The sequence below is a fragment of the Lingula anatina genome, chromosome 10 (genome assembly GCF_051362555.1).
Source record: "Lingula anatina isolate TDL-2025a chromosome 10, LinAna3.0, whole genome shotgun sequence".
NCBI lineage: Eukaryota > Metazoa > Brachiopoda > Lingulata > Lingulida > Lingulidae > Lingula > Lingula anatina.
In genome coordinates, this window is record NC_141776.1 from 16,335,636 (window position 1) to 16,359,386 (window position 23,751).

Here is a 23,751-nt window from a genome sequence, read left to right on the forward strand (position 1 = left end):
TTGCACTACGCTTGCAACTTTTTGCAACCTTTTAGCAAACACAAAATCTGGCGGTCGCCTGCGATCACTTTGCAAGCTGAATAAGAAGCTTTGGCATACTTTGATCGGCAACCTGTCGCACACCGGTTGCAACAAGGTTGCAGTATGGTATCTGCAATTTCTAAAGACCACCTTCAAGCTATAGTTACCAGTCGCTCTTCGTCTGCCGAGTGATCGATACACAACCTTTCAGAAACCACTTGATAATTGAAAACAGGACAGTAGCGATCGATTGTCGACTGGTAACCAGAAGGTCGCACAGATCATACATGTTGGAAAACTTATGACGGTGGCTGCTTTCACATCAGTTCTTCTCTCAGAATACAAAAAAAAGCCCTAGTCAAATGTCACCAGGACACATGAATACATGTACATATACAATTGTACATGAACGTGGGTATATCATATATGAACCCTTTGGTTGATCGCCGAAATTATGCACTGGGCTTGTTTATTCCACTGAAAAAATTAATGTACGGAGGTTGTAGATTCGGTTGAGGTGTATTGCCCAATGCCTCTTAGTACCCAGTAGACTGTTTTTAGGGCTTTATTTTAGGGCTTTATTAGTTTCAACGACTAGACTATTTATTATTGAATATTTATCTATTTTTCTTTTATTTATTTATTTATTTATTTATTTATTTATTTATTTATTTATTTATTTATATTCCCCGTTAATAGGACCCTGCAAACCGGTAAGTACGTATACAAGTTTTTGTTAAGTCTGGTGAACAGTTTTTAAATCAAGATGGTGTTCGAAGGTGTACGTGACTTTAATGGCAAAATGTGTGTGTGAGTGTGTGTGTGTGCGTGTGATTAAAAAGCTGAGACTGGAACCTCTAAAAAGTGTAACAGGTACCCTAACCCTTCCTCCCGATATATCATAAGTGTTTCAATTTTCCCTGTGTAGACACTGTCTAGTTCATGTATCATATAGGCGGCACAAATAATGTGCTTGCAAGTGCCCCCGGTACCGTAGAAGGCATTCACCAATAGTACCCCACCCCCTTCCCCGGATAAACCAGGGGGTCGTCACATTCCAGTAGCATAATTCAGACCGCATCAAGAATACGGACTATACCAGCTGTCAGTGGACTTAATGCAGTGGTAACCCGATTATCTTGTTGTGACGTCATTTGGTCCGCTCACACGATGCTGATGAGTGACTTAACGGTGTGCAGGCGGAGACAGGGAATTGCGAAGGGGAGGAGGGGTACAACATTTTTTTGCCTCACTTGCCAAATGTAAAATAGCAGACGAATACAAGTTTAGTGTTATATTTAAGAGGTATGGCACAGGAATGGGGGGTGTCGCACCATCTGCCACACGTTGCACTGCTGCTTTGGGAGAAGGAGATGGAGATAGGGGGGGGGGCTTGTTCAGTATTCCTCCGTAGCCAAAGGGAGCACGTGATACACTGTGCTTATCCCCGAGATCCATCGTTACACATGTAATACCATTAAGTAGAGCGATTATATAGTACAGTTAGGAGTATTAATGTACACATGTAACAGGTGCGTTGCGCATTTAATAGTCCCATCACCGGTCAAGTCAGCAGCAGAAGAAGCAGGATGGTACGGGATATTCTTGCCGCCGCATTATTGGCGACGTTTGTGAGTGGAGGTAAGATAGAGAGACAAATTATTTAAAATAAACAATTCAAACAATAAGGCTTTTACTGGGAATTAGGCTATACATACCTTTGAACAAAAACTTGTGAAATGTATGATATGTTTTTTTTTCTCTTGCAGGTTTGGCATGGTGCGCATTTAACAGCCCCAACAAGTACAACTACAAAGTAGTGAAGTACATCGGAGCCAATGACACTTGGGTGCCCTTTGTAGTGCGGTCCTGTGGTGACGTCCATATCGCTTTGCATCCAACCAAGAACGTGTCCTCCAAGGTTCGAATATCACTTTACCATTTGTCTCGTTCCTGTGCACGAAAGCGTTACCTGGCCTTCGCGTAAAGCTTTGTCAGTCACAGAACGTGCTTCATCAAAACATTTCTGTCTTTCCATGGAGTGATAAATTCATTCATATGGTTCGAAAGACCGGGTGTATTGCATTAACTTGATTAAATTCAGTACAAGTGCATGTTCTGTTTTAATGAAATTGCATTAGGTATCACCCCATGACATTTTAAACAATCTGGGTATTTTGTCAGTGGCAATTGAGTGAAATGGACACGATGCACAAACAAAATCCGTAACATATTCCTTTACTTCATCATATAATGTACAATTCATCGATCTAATCATGTTTGGGTGCTACTCTATGAGATAAAAATGCTGATTTGTACACTGTATATTTGTATAGCTGTGTGTCTGAATACGGCTATATATTATGTCCTTCAAAAATGTAAAATAAAAATTCTTCATGTTGTAGTTCCAAACCGAAGCCTACGAGATCGTCCTTGGGGGCTGGGGGGACCAGAAATCCTGCATTAGGAAAAAGCTCCAGGGAAGCTGCCTTGCCTCGGCAAAAACTCCTGGAATTGTCAGTCCAAGAAAGTTCAAGTATTTCTGGATTTCTTGGGAAGATGGACATATCAAGTAAGTGATAAGACAGTCAACACATTATCCACCTGAAAGTTATTGAAGCTTAGAAAATGGATTTACAGGTTGTACTTCTCTCTGAGGTTTAAGGCCGGATATGCAGTCGCGAGAAAGGGAAAATTGTTGAAGAGTCCAGGAAAATTATATATTTTAGAACTATAAAGGTCTAATGAGCATTTTATACCCCAAAGGAAAATCTGTAGAAAATGTCTCGCGCAGAGATGACAAATAATAATTTTCATCTTCCAGGGTGGGCAGAGGAAATCAGCGTGACCAACACATGTTCATGGACTGGAAAGATAAAGAGCCATACGACCTGAAATCCCTGTCGGTCTCGTCTTGGCCTGTCGTACCGGGCGCCGCCTGGCGGTTTCCACAGTATGACAAGTGCTCGGAGTCCGCTCCATCGACGCTTCTCGGTTAAAGCTGACGGTGAACAGTGTTTTGTTTAAAACAGATTTTGAGGGAAAATACAGAGGCTAAATTGATTGTTTCCTTTTTTCATGTACTGGTATTTAATAATATGTGGTTAATTTCGTAAAAAAAGTGATTCATTCCCTGGATCGAGACAATTAGGCACACATTTCGTGTAATGTTTTCATAATTTTTATTTGTCCCATTACTTTTAAACCCCTGTCTTATACTATAGCACCCATCAATATGGGAGGAAAACAACATTAATCTATGATATAAGAAAGTTACGCAAGAGGGTCACTGTCTTCTAGAATAACCTATCTCTACTTGAAAAATGACGATGTACCCTGGCTACGTATGCTAAAACATGATCAGATTATGCATTATGTACATGTACGTTTCCGACTTGTGCAAAATGTCAACCTTCTCAGTAGCAGAGTGGGATCCTTAAATTATGTAACGCAGATCATGACGGATTGTGCGTACATTACATTATATCATTGCTCATCTTATTGATAAGATACTAGAGGATTATATTACACATGTACTCAGTAGATACCGTACTATGTTCAGTTTCAGTCGGTCTCTGTAAGCGTGTTCAAGTACAAATCCATCCCAACAGCCTCTGCGTCACATTTCTGACGCAAAATATATCATTCAGAAAAGAATATAAAATTTTAGTTTACTTGAAAGATGACAGCTGTACGGGTAAAAGGTCATGTGCGTATTTTCATAAGCTGTAAATATAACAACTTAACATTGAGAGCGTGCCTACGCGAGTACGCATGACCATTTCTCCCTCCTCGCTTCTAAAACAGAGATAGCCTATACTGTCTTTCGTTAAGGTCAGCTTGTCTTGTTTCTTCAGACCACGTAGTGACATCTAGAGTAAACCCATCTGCACTGGCGACTGCACAGTACTAGCCCCGTCATGCTGTAAAAAGGAACGAGATTATTTGTTTCAACAAATCTAAAATTGCCATTTTGACAATATGGGTCAAATAACATATTTCGCTATAAAAACTAGAATTAAAATAAAATATGGTATAAAACATCTGCGGCATCTACAATATTGAAGCTAGCTGCAGACATCAGTTGTACCTCTTGTGTACTGAGGAACACTGGATGTGCCTGAAGTGGATCCAGTCACACTGCTCGGCGTATTTGTTTATGAAACCGTCTCCGCAATAGGACAGCCGGCAGTCTGAAACACATTTTCCATAGTTGAATACTCATCTCCACTTGTCAATTTCGTGGTAAAAACTAAGACTTTCATTACTTAAAAGTTGAAATCAGGAGCAAAAGACTGCGTTTTATTAAGTGTAAAATTGTTGGTAAAGTGTGTGTATCTTTGGATGATAAACTATGAGATAAAACGTTTATTTTCAAACGTCTTTTTAACTCTGAAACTGGCAAAAGAGAAAACCTGTTTCATACACACAGCAAATAAAATAGCGTACTATGAAGGTAAAAACAAGACAGAGGCCTTGTATATCTGTCAGTATCTTTGTCATGCTCACTTCACAACAGAATGCGCTTGTCCCGACATGCAATGCATGTTTTTAGTAGTTCACAGCCGCATTCCGTCGAGAATTTTGTCAAAAAAAAAAGTGTGCGTGTGTTTCTTGCCGTGTAATGAACATCCTGCCTACAAAAATTGTTTGATAAAATTAGAAAATTTTGTTCGATTAGGAAATTGCCATTCCAAATCATTCCAAATTGATGGATTGTGCAAAAAAAGATGTACATTGTGTCGGGCGGAGGCAGGCAGCGGTAAATCTGTATATTTGTGTGAAAACAGCAGTAATTCTGAAAAGGGACCCGGGCTACAGTGTATGGACAGCACACTTACTGACACAAAAATCTCCCGTGTCCTCATTGCCGTCGTCACACTCCTCTCCCAGTTCTCGATCTAACACGCCGTCACCGCACCGACTAGCCTTCAATACAATAACAGTACAATATATCAATGCCCCCAGTACATTACAATAACAATATCATTAATGCAACATCCATACCCCCTACCATACAAAAGCAATGTAATGTCAGTATAATATAATAAAACAATTTCGACATCATTTCAGTGGTAACATGGAGAGAAAGGGGCAGAATAATCTTAATTCTTAATGCAATTTCGGTTTTTACATGTACGGTATTAATCAAACGTTCCCTGTATACGTAAATAAAAAAGATCATTTCGTGTCACGTGTACCTTGATGGGTCTCCAAGCCACGTGATCTCTGTAATACAACAGTTTAGTGTCAACCCTATAAGCTAGTAGCCCCTCTAATGCAACGGCGTCCATAGCGCTGCGGTCCTCAAATAGGTAAATCTGTAAATAAATGGATAGTATCTTTACTTATGTTATTTAACTCTTCCAAGTATAAGCAATTGCAACCCACGGCATCGTCATAAAACTACAGATATACATTCCCTTGCTTTCACTTGTTTTCATATTCCAGTACTAGCTCTTCGCACATGTCTCAAATAGTAAAATGATAAAATTGAGCTGTTTTGCATTACAAAGTAGAGCTTTTCAAAGGCGAGGTCACATAGTTAAATGACTGTGTGAAGATCAATAAAGCAATGAGTATTCAAGTACTTTCCTACCCCGACCCCGTCCCTGCCTTTGGGTCCAGGCGGTCCCCGGGGTCCCATGACGCCCTTGGAACCCTTCGGACCTGCTCTCGAACAGGTCTCTGAAAAATGATAGCAAAAAGAAATAAATCATTCCCCGGGAACTTCAGAAAATTGATCTTAATCACCAATGTTTATAATTACCAAAAACATTGAACAAATTAAGGTCTGAGAATCCCGTTTACAAGCTCTGACGTTCTTTTTTTTTATCGCTGTGAGTGAAATTCACCAGTCTCTGCTACATTGGAAGAGTGACTTATTTCCCCCCTCCTCCTCTCATCCCCCCCCCCCCCCCACCGGCCACTAAGTCCCCACCTTGGTCACACTGTCCTGGGGGGCCTGCGGGTCCCGGGGCTCCTGGCGGACCACGGAGAGCTGAATCAGCTTTCTGGCAGTCAGGATCCTGGAATATATACGATTAGACAATGATTAATATACGATTTTGACACTAAATTATAATGCCACAGGGTCGTAGGATTGAAATAAAACGCAAGAATCTTTCATAGTTTTGGAATGAAATATGTTATCATACTTTGGCTGCATGGAATTTTGGTACATACAATTCATCAATGCACGTGAATGCTTTATTATCCCCATCGCACATACTAGTGCATTCATTCATTTTTTCTTTCAAATTTTAATTAAACATTTTAAAAGACCTATTGAGGTGTACATAATGACTTGCCACGAATCGTAAATACATTAAAATGAGAAAAAGGGGGCACCAATATTGGCTCAAGGTCTCGTTCCGTCATAATGTAAATATTATTGATTTCCAATATTCGGCAGTAAGAATTTACTTTTTTTTCATTGGCAGAATCAGCACCACGTGGTACCTGATACAAAGTGTACCTTACGTCCCAATGGGGTTCCGGTTGGGTATCTTTGTCCCCTTCTCCAAGTTGGCCCTCCAGTCTCTCCTTTCCAGTTCCCAGGACCTTTATTCCAAGAAAAAAGTGAAATTTAAAAAAGTGATTGAAACGAAGCACCTTACCTAAAGTTATATAAATGCTCCAGATCTTATCTGTACGTTTTGTTATTGTTTTTTTTTTCCTCTTTTGTTACCAAAGGGGTGAATCAAAAGAATAAATAATTGAGAAAAAACGAGCGAATAAATAATAAATAAATAAATTAGAAAGAAAGAAAGAAAAGCTACCTTTCATTGTTCCAGTGTTGTCATGTCTACCCGGATTTCCTCCGGAAGGGAGACCATCGGGTGTTGGACCGTTCTGAGTCTTCACCTACCGACAACATTACTAGGTTGTATGATTAATTATTAACAATTACTTAGAAATCAGTTTATACTGTAATTTGTTTTATTGTATGCAATGCTATTTTAAAGTTTTTACTATTTCCCCTCAATAATGGCTCATGCTTTAAACTGACAACCAGTGACGTATATGAAGAAATGAAAAGTACAAACAGTTATGACAAAACATTCATGCTCTCTCTCTCTCTCTCTCTCTCTCTCTCTCTCTCTCTCGGTTTCAAAGCCAATGAACCGTGCTAGTGGTTTAAAAGAACACAGTGTATACCGTACACATTCAGTAATTGAATTAGCTAAAAATACACATCTACATGGACTAAAAGGTCTACACAAGATATCTCCAACAATCCTGCCAAACACAAAGAGGAAAAAACCATCTGGTAGCCTTTGCCTCCGAGCCTCTTGGATCCCTCCAATTTTCCGTTAATTAAATACTAAATGTCGGTGTCAAGCGATACCTCTGTGTGTTCAAGGGGCCACCGTCTTACGTATGTATGGAAATCGGGGTCAGGTCAAAGTGGTTGACATTTACAGCAATTTAGTAACATGTAACATTTTTACGCAAGACCTGAATTCTTCATCCTGGGGATACACCGTGCCTGCTCTCCAGGTTCTTGCTTCTTTAAAGGTGCAGCGAGAGGAGTCAAAGGAAGAGCGTACTGGTAATGTTCAGTTTTAGGGCTACAATGAAATGTGTCGAAACGCGCTGTTCGCGGTACCACGCTATCTTTCCCGTTTTAAGACTAGTCTAATGTAAAGATTTAGGGCTCGCGTTGCGGGGGGTGGGGGGCTTTTAGCCGTTAAAGCTTTTCTCTGCATTTTAATGTGACGTTCTAGCTATGTCATTTTTCAAGTTAGATCAACAAAGGGGTAAATCATTTTTCAGAAAAAACTTCAACCTTTAAAATTGCTGGCTACTGAACCGATTTGTTGCAATGTCTGTATCAAACCTTCTCTTGGCAACAACTCTCCCATTATAAGAAGACAAGACTTACTTCTCTGCTGGTCCGTCGCAGCAGATAAAATATCACTTCTGTCAACATGTCGCCCACAGTGACACTTGGCGGATGAGGAGGACGCGCCGGCATTGGCGGGAATGGCACCACGTGATCATTTACGTCACCAGAGGGCGGGACCGTCAAATCTGGGAGCCTGTAAATAGTAGCTGCAATAGAAACGTCAGGTGTAATCGCATAATTGCTTGCTCCAGCTAGTTGAAGTGCTAGTTGTAGTGTTAAGGTTACAAAACATGGTGAGTTCTGCCTGTGAAGAATAGGTCAAATACATCAGCGTTCCAAAAGAAATCATCTCGGCAACTCCCTTTGAAGTCGATGCTGCATGTAGATGTAGAATATCGTTAATTAAGATTTTTCAACACGATCTTTTGAAAAGACCCATTGCGAGTCAAGAACGCTCTCACAACACTGGTAAAACCGCGTTAAAGACACATGGCGCGCGTTCGAACTTAATACAGTAAACAATTAAATTTGTACTTTTGTACTATCACCAATTCAAAATTGCGAATAATAAGTTCCTATTTATTAAGCTATTCCCGTTATCCAAAATGGAAACCGGTGAAGGTTTTTCACCGGCCACGGTAAATACAAATATTTGGACAAGAATTGCATCACGAGAGGGTTACATACATTTGAAAATTAACAAGGAATTTTAGAGCTACTTTCCCACCAGGCAGTACAAAGTCATACCGAGTCCCATATAAAAAACAAAGGGTGACTTAAGGCAACTTAAGAACATATAGGCCTACTTACCATCTAAATATCTATACGTGATATACTGACACAGTGTGTACCTGCAGCTGAGTAAGAGGCCACACACGTGTATCCATTTGACGCCATGCATTCTGTTCTTCTACCTGTATCTACAAGAAAATGAAATACTGTTTTATGATGGAAAACACAATTCCCAAGGAGATTTCAGTTAATTGGACCACCCCTTCTTGTTATCTGTAATTGGAAAATATTAATATATAATTATATAGCTACATGCAAAAATACAATCTTAATATTCCATCAGTCCACATGTATATAACGGCATCTGCTATTTGATCAACTATAAAGAATTTCAAGGAGATAAAATAAAGGCATTCAATGGCAATGACTGTCAGCTGTCACTTACACTGGTCTCAGCAGTTGACCATTGGTCATCGGTTTTGATCAAATATCAGTTCAACAGTACTGGACAACACGTCTTTCTTATCCTCATACAGCAAACACTGCTCCACTCTTCTTGTTGGAAACACCTGCCCTTTTGTACACACGTGGTTCCGGATGCACCCTGAGAAACGCATCTTATTTATGCGCATCATTAATGGCTGACACGAGTCTATGACTTTGCCCTTATAGGCTACCTGTGAGAACCAGCTCTGCCTTTTCAAACGTCATTTATCGCCGATTGTTGTGAATAAATACCGAAAGCTGTGGAGCTGTTTCAGAGCATTGCTGTGCTAGATTAATTTCAATGTGTACGTACCACTGTTTTCTACTTTTTTCATTTTAATTTAATTTTTATTTTATTTTTATTTCTTATAGACCCCTAACGTAATAGTGAAGGATGCGCGTAGTGCCTGGCCCGGATAACAAGCTAAATGTTATGTTTTTGGAGATTCCATTTTTATTCCCAATTAACCAATAATTCTGTGTTACAGGATCACTTCTAGACGGATTCTGTCAGTGCCCCCTGATTATTTTGGTAGTCATTTTAGGTGATGTTTGAAAAGTTCACATGATATGAATCCCCAGGATTGGATTGCAGATATGACTTTAAACGATGATACCTAGAGGAGATCACATTCATAGGAAACAGACTCCTCAGCCTCCCCCCCCCCCCCCCCCCCCCAAGGAAGTGAGAAAATCGGTCTTTTAAACTTACATGTTAAACGAAAAAAAATAACTTAGGCCATCATAAGGACAGCCAGATTACTCAGTATACGCCAAGCCTTTCCCATATAGATTCGGGACGAAGCCCCCTCTCTTCCCCATGTTTCCCTGTTAGCTTGGGATACACGTAAATGTATGAAGGTTCATTTCTAAGCTACGCTACAGAGGGTACTTGGTGGAATATACCGTATGAACACATATATCTCATCTCTTACCTGTCAGGCTACAACTGTGTGCATCAACTGATAAAGGCCACATTTTAGGGTCAGGGTAATTTTCCCACGTATTTTCCTTTGAACTTCGACATTCACGTCGTACAACTGTACATGTTACAAGATGGGAGAGCAAGCGTGACGCACGTTGTGTTAATTTGCTGCTTTTGCATCTGACAGGTAATGATGTGCATCCAGTGGCATCAGAAGAGGTCCCCATAAGTTTATTGGGGTAGGAGCCGCGGAGGGGGGTAGATGGGAGTGCCCCCCCCCCCCCACACACACACACACACAAACACAGATTTGTAACCATGGCAATCTTGACAGGAATGGTTAGCCACGCCCATCCCACCCACCCCACACTACCCCACACTACCCCAATCCGCGCGACTTAATTTATTTTCAGGGTGCCTGAAGTTAGTATGCTGAGGATAATAAATGATGCTTAACAATAAAATGAGATAAAATAAAGACAAAAGAAGAGAAGAAAAAGAGAGCAAAACTAAAATAAAAAAAAACAATAACAAACTACAGTACAGCCTAAAAGCTATTTTTGTTATTTTATAACGCCAACAACAATAGGAAAACATGCTTTTTATTCAAACTTTACGATTTCATGAACATAGGAAAACAATCACGCAGTTTTATTCAATCTTTTTTACGTATAAAATATGCATCCTAATACTGTTTAAATATACAACTGGAAACGGGTTTATGGCGTTTTAGTGTTCCTATAGTAATTTCAATTTTACCTAGTCGGATTGCATTATTGCTCAGACAGATTTTAATTTGACCTAGACAGAATGTCTGTGTAAATTGGCCAGGCCAAGTTGGACTTTTAATCCTACCTAGGCCAAAAAAATATTTGTCCACCATATTTCTGGTCACACAAAAAAGAGACGAAAATCGCTTCTCTGTGTAAGGGGGGGGGGGGGTAATCTGAATCATTTACTTGGAGTAATGTTATACGTCCATTATCAACACGGTCCAAGGGCAGTCAACATGTTTAAAGTGTGTTACACACGCCCTCCAATCACGTTTATTGGGCGTTCTCCTGAATAAACTGTGCCACCTTCTTGTATGCTTTCTGGCAATTCTCCTTGAAGAAGCCTGCAGTAGATTGAAAAGAATAATAATAATAAGACATAATAATAACAATACGACATCAGTATTGTATTTTTCATTCTTTCCCTGCAGACAACGATTCAACGTTATAAACTGTATGTTGAATTTTTATTGCGATAAAAAAACCATTTATTTTGAACTTGCAGAATCTAAAAACATACAAAAACAAATCATAAACTATATGTTTTTGTCGTTTCTTATATTTGACAAAAGTTATGACCGAAAACCTCATGTAAATTAGCACTGTTTTCAAGGTGAGGAGTAACAGTAATAAGGTTACCTGGCAGCCGGAAGAACGTGTGGACCACTCCCTCCAGGTACAATGTCTCGTTCTTCACGCCCGCCTCTGATAGTTTACTGGCATAAGCTGCAATACACGAATTCACGAGGTCTGATATAACAATAATGGGATCTATGCAGGGGGTTAACGTTTTTAATGATTGGCCATGGTTCATAATGACCAAGGTTAATTAACTTTAATGCATGGTTCTGAACCTTATATCAATACATGTACACAAAGATGTGTCGGCGGTTTAGTATTTTTGGAGCGGTGTTGGGGGGGGGGGGGCTGACCAAAAAATAAATGCGATTGGTTCAGGTACTTCTTGACTTTCTATGCGGCCGTGTTACATCATCACTGATAAATGACAGAACGACATTTATTGGGGAAAACGAACATTATATGATTCTTTGGCTCTAACATGGTGCTTTGATACAATATGATCATCTAGCCAATCATGTTTGATGTGGCAAAGTTAAATACCCATTGTGTTAGGTGTGACAATAAAAATCTCACCCGCACTATCGTCCCTAATAGGATCATGGCTGGCCACAACGAACAGCGTTGGGGGAAGGTGGCCGAACCTTGGCCTTTTTATTGTTGATAGTCTTGGATCGCTCCTGTCAGATTCGTCTTTTGTAAACTGTTTTGCGTACCTGCAAGTTAAGTGCTTTTTAGAGTCCTTATTTTAAAATTTTGTAAAACGTGTGTTGCTCGATCTATCGAGAATTTTACCCTGAGAGATACCTGACAAAACCAGAATAAGATCGCTTTTTTCTTGAATTTATCATTTTAGTCATTACTGATAGAACAGGCTAATAACCAGAGATATCAAGTTTTTTATTCGTCTTTTAAGTAGACTTTTTACCAATATACCTACCAGAGCATGGAAGCCATTGTGAGGCCATAGCCTTCTGCAAACAGCTGACTGGAGGGGAAGGGGTAGGTGGCATCTACACACGTGTACACCAGGATCTGGAAGAAAGCATGCATACCCAGATAGTGTGTGCGTGTGTGTGTGTGTGCGTGTGTGTGTGTGTGTATGTGTGTGTGTGTGTGTGTGTAAAAGTCGGAGAGGAAGTTAGACAATAAGAGGTCTACCATGTACTTCAAATGTGTGCTAAATTACTCTGCACTCCTATGACTAACGGGAATAAGCCAAACAAAACTAAATACATATACCATAAATTTACTCGTAATTATTTGATTCAACTTATTATGTCCCTGGTAACGGGAAGTAACTATCTGAATATTGGGGAGTGGGCAAGTTGTGAGGGCGGTTATAGTTACATGCACTACCCCGGTATTATAGATGAGGGATAATGGAAAGAGATGACGTCATACTACCTGGAAGGCCAGTCCCGTGACGTCATGTGCTACAGATGACGCAATGCGCCCACCAGCACTATCCCCGCCAATTCCGACTTTACTACTCGGACTGCCACCTGGAGGAAAATAATATTTTATTCACATGTTAAAGAGTTCCTATGTTTTAAACATACCATATCTAATAAGTACATGTACACATAATACACTATAGTTCTGAACCCAAAACACTTTATATCTTTATTTCTTTATATCTTAATGCAACGCACAATCAGAGCTATGCAACGTTCGTTGAATTAAATGAATCATTGGGACAGTTCAAACATAAATCTAAAAGAATCTTACTTTTTGTGTTTAACACAAACATCTATGACTACGCTATACTAACCAATGAGTGCCTTGTTGTCCATGGCCCACCTCACGGCCGCTATACCGTCGTCCATAGGGGCAGGAAGTTTATGTTCGGGGGCAAGTCTGTAGTCCACGTTCACCATCACGCACTTCGACTCTCTGTGTTAAGACGAAGTGGTAGGGCAGTTAAGGGAAGAAGATTTTGTATTTCAGTGTAATTTTTTCCTAGCTAGGAATGTGTGACGTTGAAAATACGGAATGACCCGACATAGGCAAAATGGTTTTATCGCGAATCTAATTAGGCCCCATTCCAGTAGTCACCATCGACTTCGTGGATCGACCCATCCCTGTGGGATTTTTGCTGACTGCAATCAGGTTAGTTGAATGACACGCCTTCTCCTGGGGTGAAGTAAAAAACAGAAAAGCTGGTGATTACGAGTACGTTAGAAACAAGAGGAGGCATGTCATGCAGTTAAACTGATTGCATTTGGGGAGAGTTGGGTATATCCACGTAGGCCAATGATATCTAAAGGAATGGGGTCTAGGAGAGATCCGGTTGTAAGCGCAAAGCTTTTCATTCGTGGTGACAACCATTCTTTTATGATGAATGCGGAAGACGTATAGATGTATAGTCTCTACGTGTACGTACGTCGCGACCATCTTGCAGCACGTGTCATGGGTGACCCGGTTCCCGACTGTGAAGCCACCACCGTGGAAATACACGAATATAGCCGGGTGTGGCGCCACTGTGCTGGGGATGTACACCCAGACTGGGATACCAGCTGTAACAGAATTAAGCCTGTGTTCTGAGGCACGTTCAGAATGTCGCAATTTTATTACAACTATATCTGTATCAATATACTCGTATTTTTATCTAAATTTAGGCGGAGAGAGAGAGTGAGAGAGAGAGACGGAGAGAGAGAGATCAAATTGGTTTGAATTGAACTTATTTGCAGATGACGACTCGAGCAGCAGACTCTCAAAATGAAGAAGTGCATTCAACGCTGCTTCAACTTTGTACCAACACGCTGCGCTCACTGGTAGTGTCCTACCCGAATCGTGCGGCGAAGGGACAATATATTCCCGTCGCTCTCCTTGGTACTCAAAGTCTAACCTGCCATCTGACTCGAGGGTGGTCGCCAAAGCTGCTTCCCTGGCTAGTTCCGGGGTTATTTCCTCTTGACGACTGGCACTCTCCTCACTGAGGTACTTCAAGAACGCTTGAGACTCGGGATGCAAACTATGGAAATCCGGCGGTAAAGACATGTTGATCAAGAAGAACAGACCCTTTGCCGTAATGTTATCAGCAAGTGTTTAGTTATCGAACTGATATTTGAAACCGAACCAACACAGCGATACCGTGACCCATTTAATCAGTTAAGGCACTTGACCTTGTTCTAGATGTAATGAAATTATTACCCTTCCTCGCTCAGTTATGGGCCATTGCGACAGAGGCGATAAAGCTTCAAGGGTTAATGTCTGCCGCTCTCCCATTTTTTTTCTGGATCACGTTCAGCAATACGCGAAATCTACCTCTATGCATACAGTTTAAGGTCTTGAATGACATCGTCATTGTTTGAAGAGAATCATGGTTTCGGAGTTACTTTATAAGTTACTATGGCTGCTTGCCTGGTTGCTTTTAATACAATTTTGTTTATTTGTTTATATTTTATTGACAATTCTGTTTAGCTTTGCCCGTTTGTGTGTTGGAGACAATACCTGGTGTACAAATATGGAGTTTGTAAATAAAGCAATTTCCTTCAGCTGACTCAATATAAAAGCAAAGTGTTTCGTAATTTTGGAAGTCGGAAGTAAAGTTTATTTCACTGCAGAAAAATATTACAGAGTACAAGTTACTATAAATTAGCTCAAAGATTCATTCACCTGTAATATTTGATAATGGAGAATTCTAAACATAAGCAGCAAACAGTCTACAAGAATTTACCGAAATTTTGACGGAACGGCATAAGAAAATTGATTACAAGTATCTAACTTTTTCTACGACAAACAAGTCACGTCTACAAAACATCACAGCACACCGAGAAACTTGATCGACGGGACAGACTGTGGAGAAAATGTTAAAGGGGGTGCGTCACTTTCTGAGGCCTAAAATGACTAAATGATAGTGCTTAATCATATGCAGTTGTTATATGGCCAGTTTGATTGCCCCTGTGCAATACGACAGACGAGCGGAGCATCAATAGGATTCTGACGTCACTGGTGCAAAAATGGCCGGCCACAGAAAGTGACGTCTTCCTTTAAGTGAAACATTGCTTTAAAAATACAACATTGTACATCTTATTTCCCATGGTTAGTACATTTATTAACAATTCTTCAGATTAAAACAAGAAGCCTCTCATATTAATCATCACTTTAATTTGTGCGGCAAGCGGTAGGAGTATGCACACCCTGGTAGAATTTACTTTGAAAATTGAACAAGAAATAAAGTCATCAATATTTTCACTAGTTACTTATGGAAGCATAACAAAGACCAACGTTGACTTGTCATAGATACGTCATCGGGTCGACTATGCGCATATGTCCCCTGTGACGCCGGGAGCACACGTGGTGCTTGGATCGATCGTTTTCAACAAATAATTGAACAGAGCATTTGTCATCTGGCTCTCCTTCGCAAGGGTGACCTTCCTCACAGCATCCACCCCAGCGCACGTGTTGGGAGCAAACGCCAGCCCGTTCTTGATGGCGTCCCGGATGGAGTACAACGCCTGCGTGGTAGTGACGTCATATGTTGGGTGTTTCTGGTTGTTTCGAGCTGGCGCAAAGGGGTAGATTCTGTAGCACTTGCGTTTGGGGAAAAGTTTCGCCTGCATACGGAGGATGTCTAGGATACTGAGCGTTGCGTCAATTGGCGCAATGGTGGACATAATGGCGTCCAAAGAGGCGTCGATCTTCATCTGTTTTGCGACATCATCTGCAATCCGTATGAGTTTGGCCAGTTGGTCTTTGTCCGTGGTTCCGAATATGTCTTTCATTGCGTTGTTCAGCTGCAAACGTATGGTAATTGCTATTAGACATACCGGTAATCAGTCATTGGATATTTTCTTTTTATTTCCAAGATCATTCAAAAAGTTTCAACGACAAAGTAATTTAAGACAAAGGCAACGCAATCGAGGGCAAAGATACTGAGACGGATAAATGGGTCAATTAACTTTCCGATTACAAATTTGAAGAAAGAAACGATGCTGGCTTCATTTGTTACTTTAAGCTGCAATGTACATGTAACATGAAACCGTTCTGAAGAGTTTTAATCTAAATCTCTAAAGCATACAATGAGTGTACAAATAATAAGCAAAAAATATATATAACGGAGTCATTGTCCGGACAGAGGTGAAATATTAACGTGAGCCCAAAATGAGAAACTTTCAACCCCCAATGTGACTTAATGGCCGATCTTTTCTGAACGGGTTTTTGTATAACTAAGAGCATGATCACACCATTGATTAAATTAGAAATTTTTTACAGATTATCAAATTGTTTTCTATACAGCGGGCTAACGCTTACTGCACAAGTACCCGCATGCCTTCAGGATGGAATATCATAGTGTCTTTTATTTAGGTTAACCTTTATCTATAGTATGCCATTTAAACATGTAATACCTTTGGATAAAATTCCTCCTGCATGTACTTCAGCTCCCATTTGACGAAGTTGAGCATTATCTTAGCCTTGGCCTCCGAGTAACTACCACCTGTGATGAAATTCACTATGTTGGTGTTCAACGTGCGGAGCTTGATGCCCAAATCAGGGAAGGCCTCTTTCAGGTCCGCGCCCATGGTCATCACCGACTTCAGAGATCTGGAAATTTCTGCACGAATCTTTGGCCAGGACTGTAAGGGAAATGGATGAAGGGAAAATTTAAAAAAATGTAGCTGCAGATTTTTGAATTAAAAAAAATACAAAATATCGGAAATTATTTTGCCAAGGGAAGATCAAGCGTCAATGGAAATAGATAGATAGATAGAAATGGTAAAGGAACGTTATTAGTTAGGAGCATGAAAATTCACGCAGACTGTCAGCAGTACTTAGTATGCAAGAAATACGAGGAATTTAAAAAATAAACCAAAATGTGTTCATAAAACCCACTTCTAACAAGTATCTTCCTCGTTTTCTTACAGCACTGAACAATTCACAATCTGATTGAAATCTTGCGAGACTTTGCGTGACTGGGGTAAGGGTGAACTTACATCATCGATCAATTTACAATCTGACTGAACTCTCGCGAGACTTCGCGTGACTGAGGTTTGGGAATTCTGAAGGTCGGACTTGGCCTTCTTCAGCTCGTCTCGATACTTCCTCTGCTTGTCTTTGTTACTTGAAATTCCGAACCAACCCAAGATATCAGACGCTGGCAGAGGGATAACCATACCGACAATATCGCTGACTTGGTTCTCAAGAAAGTCCAAGATGAATCCTTCTACGCCTAACCAAAATATAATAATAATGATAAAAATTATGCAGATGATGATGATGATTTGCATTTAAAGAGTAAATATCAGTATTAATATGAAAAAACATTGCAATTAGAAATAAAACGTATTCAACTAGATCAGTGTGATGTATTGGTATTGGGAATACCATTCGTATTGGGAAACAAGAAATGATTCAGTGTAGAGACAGGTGAATAGTCCATTATCTCCATATGTTATAATTTAATTGATACTGGTATTTCAGTAAACGCGTTGAGCTTAATAGTACATGTACATGTATGTACAACTACATTTTAACGGGAAAAATGCCGAAGTACCGGGGCACAATCAGAGAGAGAGAGAGAGAGAGAGAGAGAGATATGCAATTATAAGATTCATGTAATACACTGTCACCGGAGCGATGCATATTTAAGAACAGCTAGAGCGTCATCAAAAGTGCAGTTGTCGCGAGAGGGTGGCCGTGAATTATTTGATATACATGCTGAGAGAAAGTACTCGCTTTTTACCGAAAAAATCCCAGAAAACCCGGTAAAGCTTATATCACATGCACGATCACTTGACAAATCCAGATACAGGTATGCGTAGACGGTTAATAAAGATTACAGTGCCAGAACAAGAACTGGCCTACATATATACCTGTGTCAATGTCTGTCTTCAGTTTCTTTAGTTTTTCAAGGGTGCTCTTTATCTCTGCCATCTCGGCCAAGGGAGTGGACGAGTCGAAGTTGCCATACTGTCCTCTCATCTTGGCCACGAAGATCATCTGATGCACTCGGAATGTTATCTGCAACATGAATAGAGAGTGATTTGAGCAGAAATGTTCACCTTGCGGCCATTAAGAAACAAATCACGCCATTCTGATGAAGGCCTACGTCCAGGCTGGTCGCAAGCCAACGAGGGGTAGAATATTTTAAGCTTTTGGTAAATATTTTTTTATAAAAGAAGCTGATTTGTTTAAGAAAAGTGTATTAGAAACTCGCTTTTCAAAAGTTGACTCAGGCCATGTTGGATATTGTGAAGATTGTCATTTTTTTTCACTTTTTTTATTTTGTATGTACTGTTTTGAAAATACCTTTATTTCAAGCCAAAAAGATACAGCTTCACGAAGACATTTTTCCTGAAATTTAGTTGACAGGTGTCACATGCTCGGTGATAATAAATGATACAGTATTTGATAACATATATATCGAAAAAGAAGTGTTGTTAAAACCAAAACCTACCTCTTTGTAAAGTTCCACCACTTTGCCGAATTCTGTCTGAATCTCTTTTAGTTTATCACTCTTAGCTTTGCACCTGTTGTATTCAGAATTACGCAGATTCACTTTCGATCTATAATGTAAAAGAGAAAGATTTAAATCCTTAAGATAAATCTACATTATATAAAGTTACAAAGTTGAATGCTTAAAATATAATAATGCCTTCTAAAATGATCATGTGAATGATGAAAAGAAGACACAATGATTAAAAATGTCATAATAACGTTTTCTCTTTTAACTTGTAAAATAAAACATTACAGTTGCTCACAACAACGTCGTTAATTCGGTACAAATCCTGGCAACTTCTTCCCGGCAATATAAGTCGTATAAACTAGTGTAAGTCAACATTTCATTCAGTAGACGATACAAAATTGATATGTGTTAAGACACAGCTTGTCGAACATGCACTGTACTTTAAAGTTTGGTCACCTTTGTAGCAGTGGACCGATACTTTCGGTGCGTAATATGATTTTCATAGAGGTATTCAGCAAGCACATCACCTTACCCGCACGAAAACGCAGTAGATATTCCAGCGCAGTAGACCACTGCAATCATACTGCAGACATGCTTCAAATCTGCTTCGATCTGGGAGCTAATTAGCATATTTGAAACATGCTTCTATCATGCTGCTAATCTACTGCATTAATGCTCCTCTCAACCTATGTACAAACCTATGTACTTTTTGGAGTAGAATTGCAGTAGGCTATACTGCATTTCTACTGCAAATATGCTCCACACCACTACTGCGTTAATGCTTCTTTCCTACTTCGATACTACTGCATTTTCGTGCGGGTAGGATCACGTGGCTCGCACGTTGCTACCAGACTATAACGTCATAGCAGCGTGCTAGTCACGTGATCTGGACATGACGTGTTTGCTGGGTAGTAATTGAAAAACTGGTACAGATGATGAAAAGTATTTCTTTTTTGTATTCGGCTCATCACGAATCTTATTGTAAGGAGTGTATTTTTGGAAAAGAAATGTATAAGACCGCCTGTGGCTACGAATAAATTGCTACCGTGTCTTTACATCTGACATCTGTTTTATTCAGTTTTAACATTTATTCTTTAAAGATAAATTCACCATTGAATAGCTCTCCCTTCAGGCGATGCTCAAAATACGCACACTTACTGCCATTCACTAGGTACGCCACGCATTTTGTATGTATTTCTAGTACTCAGACATATATTAGTATACTTACTGCACGGCCGACTGCAGGGACTTGACTTCCTTTTTTAAGTCGCATATCTGAAACGAGTTTGATAAAAAAAAAATCATGTCACAATATCATCATTATGCCAGTACGGATTCCCACTGAATAAGATCCAAAATCAAAATTACTGAGCGAAAGTCATTAAATCCCAACTCGAATAAAAAGGGATACCATTAGATACAAAATCAAATTCCCAATGAAAAGAAGTCTTGTAATATTTCAGACCCTTATACATGTATTGAACAGGTTCCATGTTCGAATAAGATGTCGTGATTATATGTAGGTACTGGTATACTTAATTCAAAACAACTCAAAAGTACAGTTACATCATTAAAGTAATTCTTTGAGTTTTTATAAGAAATAAAAGACGGGGAATACTCCCCCCCCCCCCCCCCCACACACACACACACACACACTTTCATTGCACACACACGCACGAACGGACACAAGATTCAGGGTTAGCGTCATCTCTCTAGATTGAGAACCGTAAGTGAACATTAAATGAAACAAATTATTCTTCTAATACAGGGTAGCTTCTACCAGTCTACGGAGATGACTTCAACAACGCCTCGCAGCATTAAGCAGAGCATATGTGCGATCTCTCGTTCACTCTTAATGTGTAAATGTCGTCACCCAAAAGATGAACGGACAGCATAATTATTATCTTTACGTCTACCTTGAATGTTGGCTTGTCAACTGTACCCGCCAACTTTCACTAACGACCGCGCGTGTCATAACAGTCATCTCCGCTTGGACAGGCATCTTTACAATTCTGTGACAACCATTTTTCAAATTTTCATCATTTGAATTCCCTCTTACATATTTGCACAGGTCTCGCTTTAACGTATAGAACCATTTCTAAGTCAGACTAATTTGACATCGAGAATGCTCGTTCTCAAGAAAAAAATCTAATCCAATAGCTTTAAAATCAGGGCTGCCAAAAACATATAATGGACATTGCTGACAGCATTTCTAATTTCTAGCTGAAAGTTCCTACGTACGCCAAGTATTAATAAAAACCTCTGACCAGAAATTCCCTTGAACTATACCCTATGTCAGACAAAATCCAACTTTGGGCTCCCTCCAATTTGACACTACCATTTGCCTTTAATATCACTTAAGCTAAGCGCTGACAGACGCAGATTATATATCTTTATTTTAGTAAACCGTGAAGTAAAAGTCACAATTCAGCTTATCTTGCGGGACACCCTTTTTTTTTTACTTCAGGGCTACGCCCTGTTCTAGTATAACAGCCTGCTTTAGCGAGAGATAATATATATATTATTTTAAACAATGATATCTCCAGCATCTTTGAGAGGGAAGATGGATACAGAACTTGATTAAATTACGCAAACGTTTCATCTTTATTTTTGTGTCCAGTGGCTTTAAGTTTACTCGTATTTTCCATCTTTGTATCTTTACTCTCTTCCTTTCATACATCCGTGACCAGTATGTAGTGACACTAGAGGCAGGATGATGGTTTACTCTATTTTTTATTGAAAGCTAGATGTTTTGATATTATTTTTATAGACACTTGTTTTATGAAACAAGACTTACACCAGTAAGTAAACAGAACTGAAATCTCGAAAACGCAGAGGAAGGTGAAATAGAGAAGCATTTATAAGCTAGTATACTAGTAATTCAATTTAAACCTCTGAGAAAAAACGCCAGAACTGGCACCTTCATTCAGCGTCAAATGAACAAGAAGGGGTTCAGTAGAAAAACATATCATTTTTTTCGCTTATCCTTCCAATATAACTCTTTTCTTCCTACTTGTTTTCCCTCTACCGCTCTTCCTCATTTAATTTAACTGATTGAACTAATCATTTCAAGGGACCAAACTTACCTCAGTGTAATCCGGATAATCGGGACATTTGGATGTAACTTTCTGGATAACACTTGTAATAATTTTGGGAACGAAACTACTAACCAACCCTGAAAGAAAACAATGCAACACTTAAACAGTTCAAACAAAAAAAAAAACTTACCTCCGTAAAATCTGGATAATCGGGGCATTTTGAGGTAATTCTGTGACGAGAGACGCATGTCTTTTCTAAGATTTCTGGTCTATACTCATCTATTTTAGGTGCTTAAACTCCATCTATAAACGAAATAGGCTGATATTTTAGGCTAAAATTCTAGACAATTTTTCGAGCTAAAGTTCTTTTGTGACGCATGCATCTGGTAAAGGAGCAGACGTAGAATTCAGCATAAAATATATTATTTATACTTACATGCCTCCGAGCTGGCATTCAGGGCCAGGACTACCAACAGAAATACACCTAACTTGCACGACATTGTGGCACGATTGCGCCAAATTGATAAACGACCTGTAATATATTTTAATATATATCTTAAAAAAGGGGGTTGAGGACTATAAGCTTAGGGAGATAAATTAGGACGAAACTTTTATTTTCAAAGGATCCCGTTATTTTAACTATTGTATTTAGCTGGCATATAAATGTTATAACTGTTCTAAGATACGACATCTGGAAAAGCAAACTAAAACTATCTAATAAAGATATCACAAAAATGAGAAAAATGCTTATTTTGTGCTGTACACTGATATTCGTGTGAATTGGTGGCACTTTACTTCGTCACAATTTGTCAAACCCAACGGAAATCCCACAGATAAAAAAGCATAAGAACCACACCTTTTGTATTAGTTAATTCCCAAAGAATATTTGATATTTACTGTCCAGTTTGATTTCTCCGTTTCTATTTGTATATCTGGAATATGCTGATTGAAGCAAATACACTCACCTGTGTATCCTTACCAAAAGATGAATGAAAAAAAATCGACGTCGTAGATGCTTGGCGGTCTCTTACAATTTCACCTTATTCTCACTTTCTATATGGCACCTTTCTTTTATAACTGTGCCAGCGTTCCGCTTGGCTTAGATTTAGCTCTGTTCATGTCCCGAATCGTGACAAAAGGTAAACAAACCGGATCCTTCGGCATTATAGGCATTATAGGTTGGTAATTATGCCGTTATGTGAACGCCCGTAGTGTTTACACCCCCGTGTGATAAGGGTGTTTGTGTACCAAGGCAACCATGTGCGTTTTACAGATGCAAGAGAAGGGGCGGGGGTATATGGAAATGAGTTTTGAGATTAGCTAGCGTTATTTGATTTACATACGCAATGTTTGAACTATTTAATCGTTAGAAAAAAAAGAAAAATTGTTCGAGATCACCGCTGAGAAATTATCAAAAGAAATGGTTTATAAATTTCGCTTATCCAAAACAAAAGGAAAAAACAGTAATGGTGCATCTGACATTACGCATCAAGAAAGAGTATCAAAAACAGGATTAAAATCCGGTACCAACAAGTATTATGTGCCATTAATTCACCCCACTTACTTTTGATAACAGATTTTCTAATTTAATATTCAGAAATAACTCTTTTACTTGACATGACGAACGAATTATTCTTCAACTTATTTATTTATTTATTTATTTATTTATTTATTTATTTTTCTGGTATATTTTATCCCCACTTTTGACATTCAAATTTGTTTCCACCACACTGCCAAAACCTCAGTCTCTATCAAAGTGTCCACCCCACTCTCCGTTCACTATTAACAGTTGACCACGAGAACTCATCCCTCTCGCCTACGCCGTCCTCCCCCGCCCTCACGACGTTTTTGTTCGCTATGCATTGTGGTCGCTTTAAAATAACGTGTAACAGGCGCTGCGGTCTCCGTGCACCTACCCCTGTCATTTTGGAGTA

At 39.5% G+C, this 23,751-nt stretch overlaps 3 protein-coding genes across 7 annotated transcripts; 1 reads left to right on the plus strand and 2 right to left on the minus strand.

Moving 5' to 3' along the window:
• The first annotated feature begins 1,503 nt into the window (after positions 1–1,503).
• On the plus strand, positions 1,504–3,085 carry LOC106152899 (uncharacterized protein 5). The gene is made up of 4 exons (XM_013526640.3): positions 1,504–1,662; positions 1,791–1,942; positions 2,427–2,593; positions 2,846–3,085. The coding sequence occupies exons 1-4, from the start codon at positions 1,611–1,613 to the stop codon at positions 3,018–3,020; spliced, it is 546 nt and encodes a 181-aa protein (XP_013382094.2). The 5' UTR covers positions 1,504–1,610; the 3' UTR covers positions 3,021–3,085.
• Positions 3,086–3,186: 101 nt separating this feature from the next.
• LOC106152898 (uncharacterized) lies at positions 3,187–14,491 on the minus strand. 5 transcript variants are annotated; one of them, XM_086997525.1, is made up of 11 exons: positions 11,945–12,067; positions 8,684–8,793; positions 7,910–8,079; positions 6,804–6,888; positions 6,500–6,585; positions 5,963–6,050; positions 5,621–5,709; positions 5,223–5,342; positions 4,863–4,950; positions 4,112–4,214; positions 3,187–3,944 (listed from the first exon to the last, which is right to left on the minus strand). In XM_086997525.1, the coding sequence occupies exons 2-11, from the start codon at positions 8,772–8,774 to the stop codon at positions 3,875–3,877; spliced, it is 990 nt and encodes a 329-aa protein (XP_086853651.1). In that variant the 5' UTR covers positions 8,775–8,793; positions 11,945–12,067; the 3' UTR covers positions 3,187–3,874. The 5 variants fall into 5 exon arrangements, with proteins under 5 accessions (XP_086853651.1, XP_013382092.2, XP_086853650.1 ...); XM_013526638.2 differs by lacking the exon at positions 11,945–12,067 and adding an exon at positions 9,051–9,697; XM_086997524.1 differs by lacking the exon at positions 11,945–12,067 and adding an exon at positions 8,918–9,040.
• Positions 14,492–14,901: 410 nt separating this feature from the next.
• Positions 14,902–22,937, minus strand: LOC106152897 (uncharacterized). Its single transcript, XM_013526637.2, has 9 exons — positions 22,783–22,937; positions 22,254–22,349; positions 21,866–21,954; positions 20,008–20,054; positions 18,771–18,879; positions 18,187–18,334; positions 17,308–17,543; positions 16,723–16,950; positions 14,902–16,110 (listed from the first exon to the last, which is right to left on the minus strand). The coding sequence occupies exons 2-9, from the start codon at positions 22,315–22,317 to the stop codon at positions 15,634–15,636; spliced, it is 1,398 nt and encodes a 465-aa protein (XP_013382091.1). The 5' UTR covers positions 22,318–22,349; positions 22,783–22,937; the 3' UTR covers positions 14,902–15,633.
• Between the last annotated feature and the right edge of the window lie 814 nt (positions 22,938–23,751).

What these genes read in the sequence shown, in the direction of transcription:
- LOC106152897 (XM_013526637.2), bottom strand. Translation starts at nt 22,317, where the DNA reads ATGTCGTGCAAGTTAGGTGTATTTCTGTTGGTAGTCCTGGCCCTGAAT. An exon ending in TCCCTGCAGTCGGCCGTGCA is followed by an intron (nt 18,880 to 20,007) that starts GTAAGTATACTA and finishes TTTACATTATAG; the next exon opens with ATCGAAAGTGAATCTGCGTA. An exon ending in AGGAGGAATTTTATCCAAAG is followed by an intron (nt 16,111 to 16,722) that starts GTATTACATGTT and finishes ATACGTTTGCAG; the next exon opens with CTGAACAACGCAATGAAAGA.
- LOC106152899 (XM_013526640.3), top strand. Translation starts at nt 1,611, where the DNA reads ATGGTACGGGATATTCTTGCCGCCGCATTATTGGCGACGTTTGTGAGT. An exon ending in GGCGACGTTTGTGAGTGGAG is followed by an intron (nt 1,663 to 1,790) that starts GTAAGATAGAGA and finishes TTTCTCTTGCAG; the next exon opens with GTTTGGCATGGTGCGCATTT. An exon ending in TGGGAAGATGGACATATCAA is followed by an intron (nt 2,594 to 2,845) that starts GTAAGTGATAAG and finishes TTCATCTTCCAG; the next exon opens with GGTGGGCAGAGGAAATCAGC.
- LOC106152898 (XM_086997525.1), bottom strand. Translation starts at nt 8,774, where the DNA reads ATGCATGGCGTCAAATGGATACACGTGTGTGGCCTCTTACTCAGCTGC. An exon ending in GAACCCCATTGGGACGTAAG is followed by an intron (nt 6,051 to 6,499) that starts GTACACTTTGTA and finishes TATATATTCCAG; the next exon opens with GATCCTGACTGCCAGAAAGC. An exon ending in CACGGGAGATTTTTGTGTCA is followed by an intron (nt 4,215 to 4,862) that starts GTAAGTGTGCTG and finishes AATGTGTTTCAG; the next exon opens with ACTGCCGGCTGTCCTATTGC.